Raw genomic sequence first — 18,181 nt, 5'->3', positions numbered from 1 at the left:
AGTCAGAAGAACACAAGCCACATTTTGAATTTAGAGTTAATCAGCCATTTCAGCAGCCAAATGCAGGCAATGTCAAATGATACCTTCTCAGCACTTTGTTGTCTTCTCAGTGATGGGTAACAGGATTAATTATTAAATCTTCTTAGGACTGAAGGCACAAAGCCTTCAGATGTATTCCAAAGCAAGCTGTATTTGTTTTCTAATTTGAACTCAGGAAATTTAAATTTAACAAAAAAAATAAATTGCAGCCTATATAATACGGAACTGACTTCAGAAGAGCAGGCACCTGAAAAACTGGAGTTAGCCCTTATTTCTCTTGTGCAAATAGCCTTATAGAACAGCACCTTCAGTAACTTCAAATGGACTGCATGGAAACAGATGACGACTTCCTTACCACGCAGAAACAGGGACAAGAGTTTCTGAGAGGTTATTGTTACATCTCTGAGTAACACACCAGTGAGTACACACTGGCACTGGAAGTGTCGGGGGTATTAAAGAACAAACTCTTGGCAACTCAATCTTTAAAATACCACCTATTACCTATATGTGTGTCCAAACAAGGGACCAAATCCTAGGTTAAAGCTCCTGGCCGCTGTTAAGTGCTACACCATATCTTGATGTGTGCAGATGATTTCCTTCAAAAGATAAAAATGACAGCAATTATGGGAAACTTTTTTTATGCAAATACTGACCAAAGCCTCATCTCAGAAAGAATCTGAAATTAGAGATAATGGAGTCAGTAATTTTTACTAAGTTATTACTTATTCACAGAATCACAGAATAGTCTGGGTTGGACAGGACCTTTAAAGGTCATTTAGTCCACATTACTCAGAGTCTCATCAAACATTACCCTGAATGTTTTCAGGGATAGGGTGTCTACCTCCTCTCTGGACAATCTGTGTCAGTGTTTTATCATCCTTCTTGTAAAAAATTTCTTCCTTAAATCTAGTCTCAATATACCCTTTTTTTAGTTTAAAACCATTTCCCCCTGTCCTATTGCAATAGGCCCTGTTAAAAAGTCTGTCCCCATCTTTCTTATAAGACCCTGTTAAGCACTGAAAGGCTGCAATAAGGTCTCCCAGGAGCTTGCTCTTGTCCAAGCTGAACAAACCCAACTCTCTCAAGCCTTTCCTCATAGTAGGGATGCTCCATCTCTCTGATGATTTTTGTGGTCCTCCTCTGGACTCACTCCAACAGGTCCATGTCTTTCTTGTGCTGAGGACACCAGAGCTGGATGCAGTACTCCACTCTCATGAGAGTGGAGTAGGAGGGCAGAATCACCTCCCTCGACCTGCTGGCCACACCTTTTTTGCAGCCCAGGCAGGGTTGGCTTTCTGGGCTGCAAGTGAACATTGCCAGTTCTTGTCCAGCTTTTCATCCACCAGTTCTGCAAAGCTTTTCATGTCAGGGCTGCTCTCAATCCCTTCATCCCACAGACTGTATTTGGAACTGGGGCTTGTCCAGCTCAGGTGCAGGACCTTGCACTTGGCTTTATTGAACCCCTTATGAGGTTCCCATGGGCCCACTTGTTGAGCTTGTCCATATCCCTCTGGATGATATCCCATCCTTCAGGAATGTTAACTGCACCACTGAGCTCAGTGTGGGAAGAGACGTTGCCATTGTAGACTGAGGCAAAAAAGTAGTTGAGTATCTCAGCCTTCTGCTCATCCATTGTTACCAGTCTGCCAGTCTTGCTTTCTTTGACCTTCCTTTTCTGGCTAACATACCTGTAGAAGTCCTTATTTTTATTCTTTGCATCCTTGCCAAGTTCAGCTTCAGTTTCGCCTTGGCCTTCCAAAGCCCAACCCTACACAATGGGGCAGTGTCCCTGTACTCTTCCCATAATACTGTCCCTGCTTCAACTGCCTGTGCATTTGCTTCCTGCCCTTTAAAATCATTCATGCTGGTCTCTTGCCTTCTTTTCCTGATTTCTCACACCTGGGGATTGAGTCCCTTGTGCTCTATGGAAAGCATAAATGGTTTAGTTTATACCAGTTATTTCAGTTTCTTAGAAACAGCCAACACTGCTCAGCATGACGATGTGTTTATAATTAAGTTCTCATTGCAATTTACATCATTTCTAATTGCAACATTTTAACTTAAGTTTTTATGGTTTTTATTTTCTATCCATCCACCTACCTAGAAATTAAAGAATCACACTTAGAGAAAATCATACTTTCAAAAAGTTCTTATTCACGCATTGTTTTCAGTCACCATAAGAATTTGACAGTGTTTTTGCAATACACTGTGAAATTATAATGTGAAATTAATGAAAAATAATTTTTTTCCTTCTGGAAATATCTGGTTACCCTATTAGTGTAGTAAACTTGTCAAATATGAAGCAATTCAGCATGGTATTTTAACTTTCCCCTCTGACCCTTCATGCACATGTATGTTTGACATTATCTGAAAGAATGACTATCACAGTTCAAAAAAGGTTTTCACACTTTCTCATCGTGAAAACAAATCAACTATTATTTCAACTGACCTAAGACACTGTTCAGCTTTTAACTCTGATAACTGTTTATTTTGGCAGGACCTATCATGAAGATATTAAAATCTTCACCGAGAAACATCTTACCTTTACTTGGAAGCCCCCACTCAAACAATCACAGGATATAGACAAAAAAAAGTTAAAAGGTTTTTTATAATAGGTTATTAAAAAAAAACAAAAGCAGATTTAGAACCACATAACTCCTTCAATTTCTAATTTGTGTAAATATCTTAAACATCAGTTATTCCACTGCTTCTCCCAGAGGGCCTAATTTTAGCAAAAATTCTATAAAGGAAAAGTGAAACCAAGGACATAACTAATCAGAGAAATATATATCCACTTCCTTGTATCAGAAGCACACTATGAGTCAATACAGCCAACCAATCCAAAGCCACTAAATACATTCTTCAAGGGTAATACATACATTCTCATGAGTACTGTAGACCTTGCTGCAAAAGGTGATTAAGATAAAGGAATTCACTGTAAAACAAACAAAATAAAAATAATACTTACCTTTGTCTGCTGTTACTGTGCAAGGGCTGGTCATTCTGCAAGTGGATGGGTGAGGCTGCCCGCTTTGGTGAAGAAAGGGACTCTCTGGGGGTTTGCTTTGGTGATATTGGCACTTCGTTATAGGAGGAAGATTCTCGTCCAGAAAGTGAAAGGGAGACAGAACTATCCAAGTTTGCTGAAGGGTCAGAAGCCTGTCTAATGGCACTGTCATCATCTGCTTTTCTAGCACTCTTTTCATTTGAGAGGTCGTCTTTGTCTTCACGGCTGGAGTACTCTTTGGAATCAGAAATCACACTCTTAGACCCCTTTGTCTCAGTCCTGGACAAATAAAGGGTGGCATAGTCCTTGTTTTCATCATCTTGCCTTTCACTTTTCACTCCCTTTCTTTCCCCGCTGTCGGGATCTTTCCTTGCCCGCGTATATCTGGATGAGTAGTCAGAATCCAAATCAGAATCAAGAGATAATCCATACTTTTCTGCCAGCTGGCGTCGCCTCTCTGCCTTGTACCTAGCTATTCTCTCTGCTTTTGACTCTAGTTCCTGGACATCCATGTTTCCTGTACTATACAAGGGCTCTGTATTACCTCCTGTGATTTCTGATCGGTATCTGGATGATCTGGGTTGTTTTTCTACAGAAGAATCTGAAGTTTCCTCCTCTTCATTTGATCTGCCTGTCAAAAGTACAACATATATGAACAAGTCCATCCCAAAACTCCAAGTACCCCACCCATCACTCAAATCAAGTGAACTAAAAGCTTCCCGTTTTCTTACAAATCAAAATGACTGCACAGACACATTATATTTTTGCACTTTTGTCTCCAAAAGCACATACAAATGATTAAGAAATGTGTATTAGTAATACTTCTTTAAGAAGTAACTCTTTAATAATTAATAGTTCTTATATCACATTGTTGTTTTAAAACAATAAGGATAATCAACTTTTTTCAAATAAGGCAACTGGAGACTTACAAGGCAAGTTAAAAAAAAACCACCCTGACACAGCTCTTCTGTAGAACTCTTTTCCATGGACTGGACTGCACAACTGATAGGGTAGTAAACATGAAGTAATTCAGCAATGCAAGACTGACTGCAACATGCTGCTTACCTAAGTGGGGACTGTATGGATCAGTTGCACGCATATATCTTGGTGTATCTTCCTCTAGTAAACGGTGTGTGACTGAACCTGGGCAGTTTTGTAGAAGCATAGGTTGTGTATCATTTTCAATTCCCTCTAAGCGTCTAGCTATTCTCTCTTTTCTGAAAAATATGTGAAAAATGTGAAAACAGGCATCTTGAAAATTTGAAGGGACAGTTTCTAAGAGGAGGTTACAAAACAAGTTGCGTGTTTTGTTTTACAGGCCAAAGACTTTTTTACCTTTTCATTTCCAAAAAATCTCGGTTGTTTGGTTCAAACAGTTTTCTTAATTCTGAAACTGAGACAACAAAAGATTATGTAGTTTATAAGCTACTAGTTTTCAGGAACTTGCTAAAATGCTTTAGAATAAGAAGGAACAGTCAAATAAAGTTCAGAGTTTTGAAATAGCTTTCATCAGGAAATGAGCATTTTCCTCTTGTTTTCCTAGTTTATTAAGCTTGTGTTCTCAAAAGTGCATTAAACACACAGGTGTGATCACCACCTCCAGGTTCTTCCAAGCTGAACTCGAATCTGCTATGCCATCCTAGCAGTTTTCAAGACGTAGCATATACTGAACAAGTTGTATTTTCGTTAGCTGAGATCAAGCTCACATGCCATAGTAGCCTGTTTCAAAATCGGGTAGTATGGAATTACTGCTTTCCCGGTCTACACAAAGGTCAGAGACTGACTATGTTTAAAGAGAAACACTGTCCCCTATTTCTTACTTTCCTCCACTCCCCTATATATTGAGCAAATCCCAAGAATCCCGGTGACTCATTGCTAGAGTGAAAATTACAGTGTCATGATATTCCTGCATGGATAATTACTTTCTACTTTGCTAACTTTCCCTTGTAGTTTAAATTGGACATACTTTTCTTCACTTCCCCTGAACTTTTTGCCGCTGTTATGTGCTACTAGACAGCTGCCACAGTTCAAACAGTAGTGAACCAAGAGGAGGCATGATAGATGAAGTAATCCCTATATACAGACATGTATGTGCACATGGAAACCCCACTGGAGCAGTAAGTGCTATGTAAACAAGTGTTGTGTGACTTCTTACCACCAGGAAGAGAAACCATCCAGGTTGTCAAAGGATGCAGTGGACAGGGATGAGTGTGTGTGTGCCTAACACACACATGCACACACCCCTATCCCCTGGAATCACTGCCTTGGAAAACATGTAGTTCTAAAAGCTCTTTGCACCTATTCTGATGCAATGCACCTCCGGGGTTCTAACCACGTTGACCCAGGGATAAAAAGTCAAAGCAAGCTAAAATCTACAGCCTGCTAAATTGGTCAGAGATTGCCATCAGAAATGCCTGATGAGTCAGGACTGTCTAGCAAACACTGCTCTACTGCAGAAGTAAATCCATCACCTCTTCTTTGCTACCAGAGTTCATTGCTCTAGATACAAGATAAACATTATTGAAACACCACCCTTTTAAAGGTCAGATGCACCTTCCCTTCTCTCCCTTCCCTGTATTGCAAGAACATACACGCACAGCTAGGTCAGGGCTTCAGCTCAGCTGACACATCCAGGAAGTTTGCTGTAGTTAATACCAGTGCTCATACCTCATAGATACAACTGAGACTGGATGTCGTATCAGCCTTACGTGCTGAAAAGCCACTAGGACTACAGATAAAATGTCTTGGATCAGCAAGAATGAACATATTCTGATTGTGACTCAGAGATGCAAATGAATGAGATATGAACACGGTGTCTGAGGCTACAGATGAGTGCCTGCTGAGAATGTGCAATGAACAGAGAAAAGAAATGAACATGACCACTCTCAAAAACAACTCCTTAAGTCTGTATTTTTACAGAAAGCAAGCTTTAGCTAGCCAACCTAATTTCTGAAGCCAGGTTAGCTCAGACTGTGATCACACCATGCAAAAATCTAACATGTACACATTTGATGCAGAGTAGCTCAGGATGCAGTTACTTAACGGTGCTAACAGGGTACCCTGAGCTAACCGAGGGGACACCTCTTCCATGCCTCAGTTCAGCATCTGCAGCAAAGCAGATTGAAGTCCATGCCTATGCTACTGACCAGGTTGACAGTGCAAGATAGCCACTGAAAGTCAGTAAATTCCAAGCATACATCTCTGGACATGGATAGAAACTGGACTTGGGTAATGCAAAATTTGCGTTCTGAACCAACACCAAAGCAAAGATGAGCCCTTACATTGTGTTTTCACAGACTTTTCTCTCAATGCACGGGCAGTTTCCACTGTTGCTCTGCCTACTCAAGCTGTGCTAGCAGCAGAACCGTAATGAACAGACAACCTAACCCTACGAAACCAGCCTTCATTTCAGATTCACACCAAAGGAAATGATTTCTCATAAATACTTCACTCTAACCTCCCCAAATCTACTTCTGTTTAAGTATGCTCCTCTAGCTATTGGAGTTTTTCTGTTCCATCTGTTGGCTATACACACATAAAAAGGTCAAAACAAAACCCATAATTATTCTGTCACTTCAGACATAGGCCTCCAAAGCTCACAGTTATTAAAACGACATTCCATCCAAATCGTAATAATTTTTCTTCCCTAGTCGCCAATTTATCCAGTCACTAAAACCATCATCAGAGAACAGATCTTTTACACAACTTTAGTAAAGTCCTAAAGCATAGCTTCATATAGTAGCAAAAGTCTTCTTCCCTTTCTCCCCACCCCCAGAAAAGGAAACACGACCATAAGTTGTCTACATACAAGAAATGTGGAACATCCAAAGAACTCCCAGAAGCATTAGCTCAACACCCTCTTGGCTTCATGTTAGCTGAAGTTCCAGAGATTCTACTACCACTGTGCAGTCCTAAAAAGAGCACTGGTCCCATGAAGAATCTCTCCAACACCTTCCCAAACAACATAGGACAAAAATAGCATGGGAGTACTCTATGCTGCCTTACACTTTTTCCACACTTGGGATTACACACAGTAATTTCAGTTTAGTTGGCCAACATCTGCAGAGTTTTTCTGTAAAAGCAGTTCCAGCACTATTCTTCTTCTCATGAGGTGAGGAAAAAGAAGCAAACACCCCCCCAAAAAAAAAATTTAATGCAGGAATTTTTCTACTCTAGTGATTTCTTTTTGATGAATAAAATATTTTACTTCAAAACATGAAAGCCAGTTGGAGACATTTCACTCCCAAGGATACTGGTTGACCCTGGTAAACTTAGGTGACCAGGTTTCTCCTTTTTAATTTGCAATTTGAATAGGTTGGTACCAATTTCCATCTGTTCATGGGATGTTTTTTCCATGTGACCATCAGAAACTACACCACAGCAGTGTTAGAACAGTACAACACTTCTACCTAAAAAGTAGCACAAAGATCTGATTCAGCACACAGGAAAAGATTAAGAAGCTTAAAATAATTAATTTCACAGTAAAAGCTCCTTATCTAGATTAATTCATGGCAACACAATTTGTAAGCACCAGTGGTCACTTAAGGGCAAGAGGAAGAACAGCCATAGTTCAGAAACAGCCCCAAACTTGAGGCTTTATTTTATTTTTATTGAGCTGGACGCTATGGTAGGATACCCTACCCTCCAAGGTAGACTATCAAGAGGCATCTTAACTCTGGTAAGTGTAGATCTTCTAAACAAAATTTACCTTAGAACACCAGTAATCAGGAAAAGCAGTATTGTTCCATGTCTTGTCCCAGAATAAAAACTAACAAATACATTTGGAGTGCGCCTCATAAAAATGTTTTTAGAAGTCCTTAAATTAAGGTGAAATATTTCTTATAGAATTCAGAAATCTTTCAAAAACATTCGCTACAGAATATAAACTCAAGCATACTGTGATTTTCTCTAAATAATTCAAGAGAATTAACTCTCGCTTCTACCTCAACTGTGTCAAATGATAAATATGGAACTGTTGTTTTCTTCAGAAGTTATTCAGACTAAGACAGAAGTTTAAGAACAAAGAAACCCCAAAGCCTGTACTTACTGCAGCTCCTTTGGCACGTAAGACAAAAACTCGGTGTAGTCAGTTGGTCATGCAAGCACAGTCATTCTACCAACCAAGGGGACTGGAAAGAGCTATGACTACAAGTCAAGTTAATATTTTGATTTCAGGATTAATCTAACTGTGCAAAGAAGCCTCTCTGAAGTTTTGAATTTCAACTACTTCTTAACCTATTGAAAACTAGGTAAACAAAGCTGAACTTTATGAAGCAGGGATATAGCAAGGCCTTATAAAAGAGCACTCTTATTCATCCCTTGCTTCATCCCTTATGCATACTTCACATGAAAAAGAAAATTCATTTACAAAACATCTGTGCCTAAGTAATTTTAACTGTGCCTTGTACTTGCATAAACTAAACTTCACATGCTGTTAAATTACCACTTGTGTTAGTAATGTGTCTCCTTTACTTACCTTTCGGAAGTACTGCTAAGAGATTAGCATCAATATCCTTTGTGCTGTTTGCAAGTTCTTCTTTATCTTCAAATGAGAACTCCTTCTGAAAACTGAAAGCAACATCTGTTTTACAGAACTGTGGATATTTCTGCTACAAATGAAGTAAAGCCAAGATGTAATCAATTTACTGCAAGATAGAGTAACACAGATATGCAAGAAAATATTTTCCATAGGAATGAGCTAAGAAATAACCCAAAGAAAATCAGAAAGCCAAACCTAACATAATTTGAAACTTGTTTGGAACTGACTGTGACACATTTTTGCATTAAATTACTGACTGGAGACTGCCTTCAAAATGCTATACTAAGCAATTACATTTGAAATAATCTGTATCGAATGGTTCTCCATAAATATTAAAACATATGTCATCAAATGCAGTACGTACACTCCACCTAGCAGCCTTCTGCGTGACTGCCCTATTGTTGTTACTGCACTGTTCTCTGGATTTTACACGGTTTATAATACATTAATATGAGCATCAGTCAGGTAATTTAATTTTATATTATGTATTTTCAAAACAAGAAAAATGTTCACTTAGGTGAAACAAAATATTTCTCTAAATATGTTCATTAAATATACACATTTTAACTGTAAAATGTAGGTGTCATAATGGTCTAAAGTAGATACTAACTGTCTATAGAGATTTTTTGGGAGGAAGTGTTCCTCCTTGTAAGCAAGAATTTTTTCCCCGATTATTAAAAATAGAGAGCAAACTGCTGTATTCTAGCATTATGACTTCTAAACTATTTCAACTAGGTATAAGAAAACTTTTACTGGTCTTAAAACGTTTAGTAAATTGGGTAGACAGGTCTAACAGATAAAAATCCTCACAGTGGTCCTAGGCTCTTCATTTTGCCATGGTAGTGATGTGCCATATGATTTACCGTAATTCTGATAAGAAAAACTATGCAGTCTTACTGTTAGAAAATCTTTCCTAGGACAGATTTTAAATGGCACTTTTCCCCCAAGGTTATTTGGTTAGAAAAGAAAAAAATAGTAAAAAAAGAATTCTGTACTCACTATTCCAAAAGAACATTTCTCATTGGATAGAGTTTTAACATATAATGACTAGCAACATTTTTCATGAACTCCTGTAAGTATTTGCGTGTTTATTGATTATAAATAATATTCCTTTGTAGGACATTGAGGAGAGAATAAGACCCTTGAAATGATAATGAAGAAACTGGGCTGTGTCACAACAGGCACCCTGCCACCTGCTGCAAATTGTGTCCAACAACTGCACTTATAGAAATTATTCCAGGTACTGCCAAGAAAAGCAATATTAGTCACTACAGAAAATTGCAAATAGAAGATGAAGAGCTGCAATAAGCTGTCCATTAGAGAAAACTGTATCCTTACCAGGCAAAAACACTGTAATTGAACTAAACAAAACCCAAAATACAATAAAAAAATAGCACAAAGCAGCCACAAGAAAATGGGTGCATGTGTCATCTGACACTGGGCAGAGACTCAGTTAACAGCATGTTTGTATATGCCTAACCCCACACTGCCAGTGATTCTCACTAGTTTCACAATATGTTATTTTCTTACAGACATAGATTCTGGAGAACCCTGGGTGGAGAGATTCCCAGTTCCCACTTGAAAGCAGTTTCTACTCCTTTTGGCTGAGCATGAGTTTGAAAAATGAAAATAATATTGACCTAAGGCTATAAACCACCCCCAAATTTATTCTGTCAAATCAATTTGATTACTTAAGACAAAAGGGTTGAGGGACCCAGCTCATGACTTTTGAATATCTGTGCTTTATTTAGCAGCATCTCCACTTGCTTCCATAATGCTTGTGACAGTGCAGCACCTTAAGTTTCCATAAACATGGGACTCTGTACAGAAAAGCCTTCACTCATACAGCAAAAGCCTTGTTTAAATTAATTATGCACTAACACTGACCACTATGTCTCATTCCTACACGAATTTCCAAGGGTAAAATCATACAGAATCAAGACTGGCACTAGCCCGCTGGTTCTAAAAAGAACAGGATTATTGGATTGCTTGTGGATTCCTCAACAATCCTTAAGTACTATAAACTAGTTAGGTTCACTCCAGGGAGTTCCAGGGACTCTGAAGCCAGAGATAATCAAAACTCAGTCTAAATGTCTTTCACTGGGTTTCCATCCATTCATTCTTGTGCCAGTGTTGTCGTTTACCTTCCTTATTTTTCTTAACAGAAGTTATCCATATGTTCTTAGCTTCCTCAAAACAGGTTCTCAGTTTCATTGATTATCTGTAAAAACGTTCTCCACTTATTCTAGTTTTAAGTCATCTTTTTCTGCATATCATGACCAGAATTGGATAGTCTTGATTCCAGACCTGGGTCTTAGCAGTATCTTACAAAAATAGGAATTTTAGTAGAGAAAGCATTATTATACGACTAGTTAGTTGAACGCTGGGATCTACAACACATTTGCCTTTTTATATCTACACTATATTGGCTGCTCAATCCTGCGTCAAAAACTAATATGCCAAGGCTTTGCTTTCATCAGTTGCAAGTGACAGAAAAATTTATCAGCCCCCAATGCACAACTGTGCACTTAGTGTTATTACATTACATCCTTTTTCTATTACTCCTCAAGGTCATCCAGTTCTTCCTGTATCTGAGCTCCCTCCTCCTTTGTACAGAGGGTGGCTTGCAACCTTTGCTCACTGGCAGATTTCACTAAAATTCTTTAAATAACCACAAACTTCCTAAGTTTAACCCTCACTGGGCTACACGGCATCACAGGTTATTTGCTTTGTGAAAGTCCCTTCATAGTTTTCCCTACGCCCTCATTTTCCATTTCCCTCTGGACAGACTGTCAACATCTATTTACTTGTTTATTTTTTAAAGGATTAACAATTTTCATATACTATTTAATCCACAATTGAGGAGTTTTATCTCTTCAGAGGCTTTTTTTCCTCTCTCTAGCTAAGCTGCAGGTGGCATTGCTTGGTTTAAGTATTTGCACATGAAAAAACCAAAATGTTTTAATCCAATACATAATAACATTGCTTTCACATGCACAGAGGATTCAGAGACAGAGCACTGCTCTGAAGATGACAGTCAAGCCAAACAATTGGGTATTTATAGACACATATATCAAATTAGTTCTAAAAATGAAAGTAGGCATATTTAGGACATGTCACAGTATTCAATAAGAACATTCATTAGGAATCCAAATTGAGTTGGAACGATGTTAAAGCAATTCCAAATAGTAAAAAAAAAAATAAAAAAATTACAGGACACTACTCATAACTGTTTTTTAAAAAATAAACTGATAAGTAATTCTGCACCAAGACTTTCCTCAAAGGGATATATCCATATGTCCCTCTGCTTTATTAGTTGCTCTGCTGAAGAAGGAGTTGCATCAATTCAGTTGCTTAAGTAGAGTCAGATAGTCAGACTTGAATTGCCAGATATATTGTACCTTCAAACTCATCCACAACTCTCTTCTAGAAATATCACAACTACATCTAGTCATGTTATAAATTTAGGTGCAGATTCTGAACAGATATGTTCAGTACCATGAATTTCCACACTTACCAGCTAGGCTCTGCACATTCATTATTACAATAATTAAAGCATACAAGAGGTTCTCTAAATGAAAAAAAAGAAATTAGAAGTTTGCAAGAATTCTTTCCTAAAGTCCCTGTTAAATCTGGATACTGAAAGAGGAACTTCTCGTCCTTTCCTTGCCTGAAACATAGCCTGTGACCATAGTTCATGAAATGCAATCAACAGCAAGAGGTCCCACCAGTTTGTTTCACACAGAATTTGTGTGTGGTTTGGCCTCAGGTTCCCAACAAACTCATTATACTCTCCAGTGTTCAGGAATTCAGATGATTCCTGTTAAAACACAGGCAACAATATTTCACAATCTCAATCGTTTTTCTTAAAAAACAATGTATAATGTAGCATTAGTAGAGTACTTGACAGTCTCAGTAGTTATACTGATCTGCAAACTTCCAAAGTAAGTGTGGATTGTATTCTATACATCAGGGATTCCAGGCTGCAAACTTCATCTGCTGCTGCTGCAGCAGCATACAGTTTCTAAATAGCTGCCCCACTAACCTAGTTACATGCCCAAAAGCAACCAGAAGTTTGATCCAAATGCCACTTGGTAACACTGACCTGCCATCCCATTTAAAGCTACAGGATATACTGAGATTTTATGATTGAAATACAAAATCCACTTGTACACCTGCCAGCTAGGTTCTTGGTGTTCACTCCTCTTTCCCTACCTCCAGGAGAATTTTCTTCCCTGGACCCCTAAGTAAAAGGTCCATTCTACAGTCATATCCTCCTCTGCTACTGTCATTCCTACTTTCCCCTATCTGCTTTCATAACACAGTGTGTCTTGTACACCTATTCTCTCCATCTCTCTACAGCACATAAGAAACAACATGACAGGGAATCAGGTGTGCTCCAGGTGGTGTGCCTTGACTGAAAAGAAGTTTGCAAAGTGAGCCTGTGTGCTGGTGGATTTCTGTGCAGCCAAGCCAACAACACGGCTGGTTGCTGGGGCAAGAGTCAGTTCCCAACTCCCTGATCTCTTCTCTGTGCCATTATGAATGGGTCCAGCAAGCACAAATGTGGACACCAAAACCAGTTGGAGCAAGGATGGGAAGAGAGAGGGAACACGATTTGCCATCTTAGCTGTATCCCCTTATTCAGCCTCGTGGAATCACGTCCTAAGAATGCAGGCTCAAGGCAGCACAGCCCTGCAAGGAAGCAGCAACACCACCTGTCCATTCATCTCTGCAGTGTCCCACCTCGTCTCTCTCCCCTAGATTGCTGACAAAGCTCCCTGCAAGGATGTATAATTAATTAATCCACTTCAGCCACTTTCTTTTACACACAGGTAAGTATTCCAAGCTGGTTCACTGGTCTGTATCGTGTCCATGCCACACAAGGGAAAATGTGCACTGCAGTGGCAGGAGGCCCAGTGCAGAGTGGGAATTTTCCCTGAGCAATTCCAGCTATAGATTTTAACATTACTTAGGAGACAGTTGGTCTTTTCAATACTCGTTCAGAGCATCTGCTCTGTGCCAGAGCTTGGTCCTGTGAGAGGACCAATAATCATTTTTCCTGACAAAAGAATAAATGTAGATTCAAGCAATGACTGTAAGTTATTGCAACCAGTGATCTTCACTGGGCAAGACGAGCTCCACCTTACCTTAACGCTCTCTTCCTCAGGAGCAATCGTGAAGGTTTAAATCTGACTGAGTTTCCCTTGGCAAAATCTGCAAAATAGAAAAAAACCACAACATTGTGAACATGCTGTAATAAATGGGGAACTTTTGGTAAACTAGGTTGTAGCCTCCAAACATAGCCTTTCCACTGCAAAAGACTGTGCAGAGGCCTTTTCTCTAGTCAAACAGCACAATCTGGCATGTCCAAGATGGTGATAAACCCAAGCCTTGCAAAAATGAGTACAGACAGTAGACATCCTAAAAACATCAACGTTTTATGGAACTGCCATGTTCTACTCTTAGTATCTATGGTGTAGTACTGCAGTCTGGGATGATCATTTTAACTTCTTGACTCAGTTTCCCAGCTTATAAAATGGACAGTAGACATGTTTATGATGCACTCTGCAAATGAGAAATGCTGCAAGCAGAAAGAGCCTTTTTGGCTGCAGCCTAGCATATAAAAACTGCATATTCACTGCAGAAGTCAGAGATGTCCAGCTGAGGATCTGTTGCAACAGTATTACACCATCCATGACAGACAGAAATTGCTGTCTCCTGTTTGGAAGCTCCCATGTTTTTTCTGAAAAGCCTTAGAAGTAAAGCCTTAGCTTTACTTTCACAGAGGAACATGTGTTTACACTGAGAGCAAAACTGTCAGATGCAGCCTCATTTTCAAAAAGTACGTATTACAAAGCCTCTAGGTTCCCAAACCTCTGTGAACCATAACAAGCAATGGGCAATCTCCCCACTCTCTCCCAGATACAGCTTTTTCCTTTCTGCAATCAAGTGCATCACCAGAGGGTCTAAATGATAACCAGTGGCAAGGGGTCCAGTGCTCCAAGTACCATCTCCATCCATTCAACAACAAGGATGCTATTAAGAGAACTTAGAGAACTGCTGGCCAGGAAGCAGGGGAGCACCTGGTCAGTGACTGCTGTTGAGAAGTACATAAAGCTACTAATAACTTACTCTCAATGGAAAATTGCCTTCTGTCCTCATCTGTACTAAATCTACTACCTCAAGACCTTAAATTAATAAACAGTTGGTCACTGATACAGCAATCATTTTCTTTTTCAAAGACAGACCTGAATATTACACAATCTGGGCTTTAGAACAATTCAGAAGCAGATACATCCCTTGCACTCTGCCTCACAGCTGAGATTTAACTATTTCGAAGAAGATCTAACTGGCAACAAAAATTTTTTGCTTACGCAGAATATTTTCAAGTCAGGGTAGAATGTCCCTTATTTTTCCAGAAAGGATATAATGCAACTTATAGCTGACAATATGGGTCTTAATTTAGAGAATGTATATTTTGTCAAAATATTTTCAAAACTTTTCATCCTCTTTCACTTCTTTCTGCCATCTCTACAGGTATAAAAATTAAATAAAGGTAAAAAAAAGTAACAAAGAATTTCAACAGCTTGATGAAGCTTAAACTGTGCAAAAAGGCATTTTTTAGGCATCTGCTACAAGTCACTGCGGATTTCAAACAGCTCTGCTAATAGCATTCTTCAACTTTAATAGGCAACTTTTTCCTGTTTTTCTTAACATTCATTTTCTCTTTCCATTAAATGGAGAATAAAGCACATAGATTACACAGAAACATCTTGCTAAACCAAAACAGAATATTATAAGAAAAACAGTGTGAATGGTATATAAATCATTATATTTTACACTACAACATTAAAAAAATACTCCATGACATAAGCATCCTCTAAAAAAGGCCAGATTTACATGACTTTGAGAAGACTATGCACTAACTTTCAAAGCCCAGCTCAGTATCAGCTTAGCTAATCAGAACCAGGCATATCTTAAATTTATAGCTGTTCTACAGGATACAACCCATCCTAGAATTTTTGGCACTGAAACAGCTGTCCACCATGAAAACCACAAGCAGACCACAGAGAAATTCTGCCTACCCTAGCCAAAACGGGGGAGGGAATATGAGAAAGGAAGAAAGTAGCCTGCATTGCTTCCCTGGGAGCAGGGAGGGAGAAGGGCTGCTAAGACGGGGCACATAAGCCGGTTTGGCTCTTGCTACCCATTAAACACATTCAGTAACATCATACACACCACATTTATGCTGCCTCAAAAACATCTTAAAACTTTGCTGTATTTCACAGGAGTGAGTTCCAATTTTCCCCCACACCCCAAACACAGAAAAACCTAGCAGGCAATTATATTCTGTTACACAGTTTTGATATTTTATGTATTTCCTCCTGTTCAAATTAAACACCATGTGGGGGGGATTAAAGTCCAATAAAACTTACTTACCACAATAGAGAAGTCTTAAATACAAACACAGCAGGAAAAGTAAAACAACTGTGCATCAAAAGACAATAAATATGCTCAACAAAGAAACATCAGTTTAGTAGAGTCTTATTCAATGGTTAATTTAAAGATAAAAACCCACCCTCACAGCACCTGATACACAGAAGGAAAATATTTGCAACAGCATTTTGTTCTTTCTTTTGCTGAAGAATTCTAAACATGTTCATAATCACAATAAAGAAATTTTAAGTATTTGCATTTAAAATTAAGAGTATATTCACTGAAGTGTAAATCAAACTTGCTCACAAGTTTAACCATTTGTTCAGTCTAGTTCCCCTCCCTCTTAGGTACAAGCTACCGGATAAAACCACTATCCATAATTTAACACGTAAGAAATTTCAAATGCTGAATTTAAAAAGAAAAAGTAGATGCAACCTTCCAGTGTTACTTAGTATATTTAAAGGCCCTAAGTCGGTGGCATGCTAAGCTAATTAAAAGATCCATCTAATCGGATTTTTCAAAAGTGCCCTTTAGGAAATAATGAAATAGCCTATTTGACTAACTGCATACTGATTGCTAAAGTACCTAATGCAGCTGCAGAAGATCCAGTCAAACAATATTTACACATGCGTACATATATACAAGAGATTAAACACACACAAATGAACTGCATTTTCTTCTATCTACTTGGAACTCTTACCTTGCTCCTCAGAGTATTTAACATTTCCCAAATAGCTGGAGATCCAAGGATTTCTGAACATGGTTGCAGAAACAAAGGATTCGGCAAAGAGAAACTACAATAGCAGCTAATTCTCCACCAGCCACAGCCCTAGGCCTGTCTTAGCAATATCGTGTAGAGATTTTTCATAGCAGAGGACTGGAGCTGTCAGGCTATCGCGTCCCAGGGAGTACAGTAAATGCATAGCAATAGGCTGCAAGCCGGAGCAGCTCAAGCCAGTAATCAGATTACAAACAGAAATTAGGCACATGAATGCTAAAACAGATTGGGCAATGGTGATTGGGAGATTTATAATATTACCACTTCAAAGATCCAGCCAAATCACACACTATATTCCTGCAAAATGAATGCAGAACCCCTAAATCCTCATATTATGAAAACAAGCAAACAAAAAAACCCCAACAACAACAAAAGCAAAAAAAACCTCCAAGAAGAAGAATAATTCCTTCATATCTCTAATCAGGATAAACTGCAGTGCTAGCTTAAGAAAAACAGCATCCAGGCTGCCAAAAAATGGACTCTGTTAATCATATCATTATGCTTAAATGTTTTGCCTAACTATTAGTTGGAACATTTAAAACAGACAAGATTTATGGATAACATATGAGCAAAATTACTGGTGGGGGTGGGGATTAAAGAACAGACACCACAGCTCCAAATATTTTAATTCGAGACAGAAGGTGCAAAATTGCACAAAAGTACTGTCTAGCTACTTTTTTTTATTATTATTAAACAGATTTGACGGATTTTGGATTGAAGAGTTGAAACCCTTTATAGTTAATTTTGAAAGTCTGGAAATAATCATTTGAAATGGTGCAATAAGCCTGGCTCAGTCGCCCACACTGAACTACCTGATGGTCTAACATACACAAAGAAGCATTAAATATGTGACTGAAACAGGTCCATGCACTTAACCCCACACAAACAAATAGGGAAACCCATTAGCTTCCCTCCAATAGACTTCTCCCCTTCAAAAATGTTTCAACTAGTATTAGTATTACAGGCCAAGAGAGTGGGGGTGGTTCAGCCTGGAGAAGAGAAGGCTCCAGGGAGACCTTATAGCACCTTCCAGTACCTAAAGAAGGTTACAAGAGAGCTGGAAAGGGACTTTTTACAAGGACCTGTAGCAATAGGGCAAGGGGTAATGGCTTTAAGGCAAATGAGGGTAGCTTTCGATTAGATATCAGGAAGGAATTCTTTAAGCATAGTGAGGCATTGGAACAGGTTGCCCAGAGAAGTTGTAGATGCCCCATCCTTGGAAGTGTTGAAGGCCAGTCTGGATGGGGCTTTGACAAACCTGGTCTAGTGGAAGGTGTCCCAGCTCATGGCAGGGGGGTTGGAACTAAACGATCTTTAAGGTCCCTTCCATCCCAAACAATTCTATAATTCCATGAGAAAACTCACCACAAGACTGGGG

At 38.9% G+C, this 18,181-nt stretch overlaps 1 protein-coding gene across 9 annotated transcripts in view; it reads right to left on the bottom strand.

Moving 5' to 3' along the window:
* Positions 1-18,181, bottom strand: part of SVIL (supervillin) — a 103,263-nt gene that overhangs the window by 52,746 nt on the left and 32,336 nt on the right. For 3 of the 9 annotated variants that reach the window (XM_027687017.1, XM_027687016.1, XM_027687021.1), the window contains exons 1-6: positions 16,726-16,843; positions 13,736-13,802; positions 8,523-8,614; positions 4,382-4,439; positions 4,112-4,263; positions 3,008-3,677 (exon numbers count right to left, since the gene is read on the bottom strand). In XM_027687017.1, coding sequence (XP_027542818.1) covers positions 3,008-3,677; positions 4,112-4,263; positions 4,382-4,439; positions 8,523-8,614; positions 13,736-13,802; positions 16,726-16,786 — 1,100 coding nt within the window. In that variant the 5' untranslated portion in view covers positions 16,787-16,843. Of the gene's footprint in view, positions 1-3,007; positions 3,678-4,111; positions 4,264-4,381; positions 4,440-8,522; positions 8,615-13,735; positions 13,803-16,725; positions 16,844-18,181 lie in introns of those variants that run through there. The other 6 variants (XM_027687020.1, XM_027687023.1, XM_027687015.1 and 3 more) reach the window with 4 other exon arrangements.

The sequence above is a fragment of the Neopelma chrysocephalum genome, unplaced genomic scaffold (assembly GCF_003984885.1).
Source record: "Neopelma chrysocephalum unplaced genomic scaffold, ASM398488v2 Primary Assembly neopelma1_72, whole genome shotgun sequence".
Taxonomy (NCBI): Eukaryota; Metazoa; Chordata; class Aves; order Passeriformes; family Pipridae; genus Neopelma; species Neopelma chrysocephalum.
The sequence above is the reverse complement of the archived record's forward strand: the minus strand, read 5'-3'. Positions and strand labels throughout refer to the sequence as shown.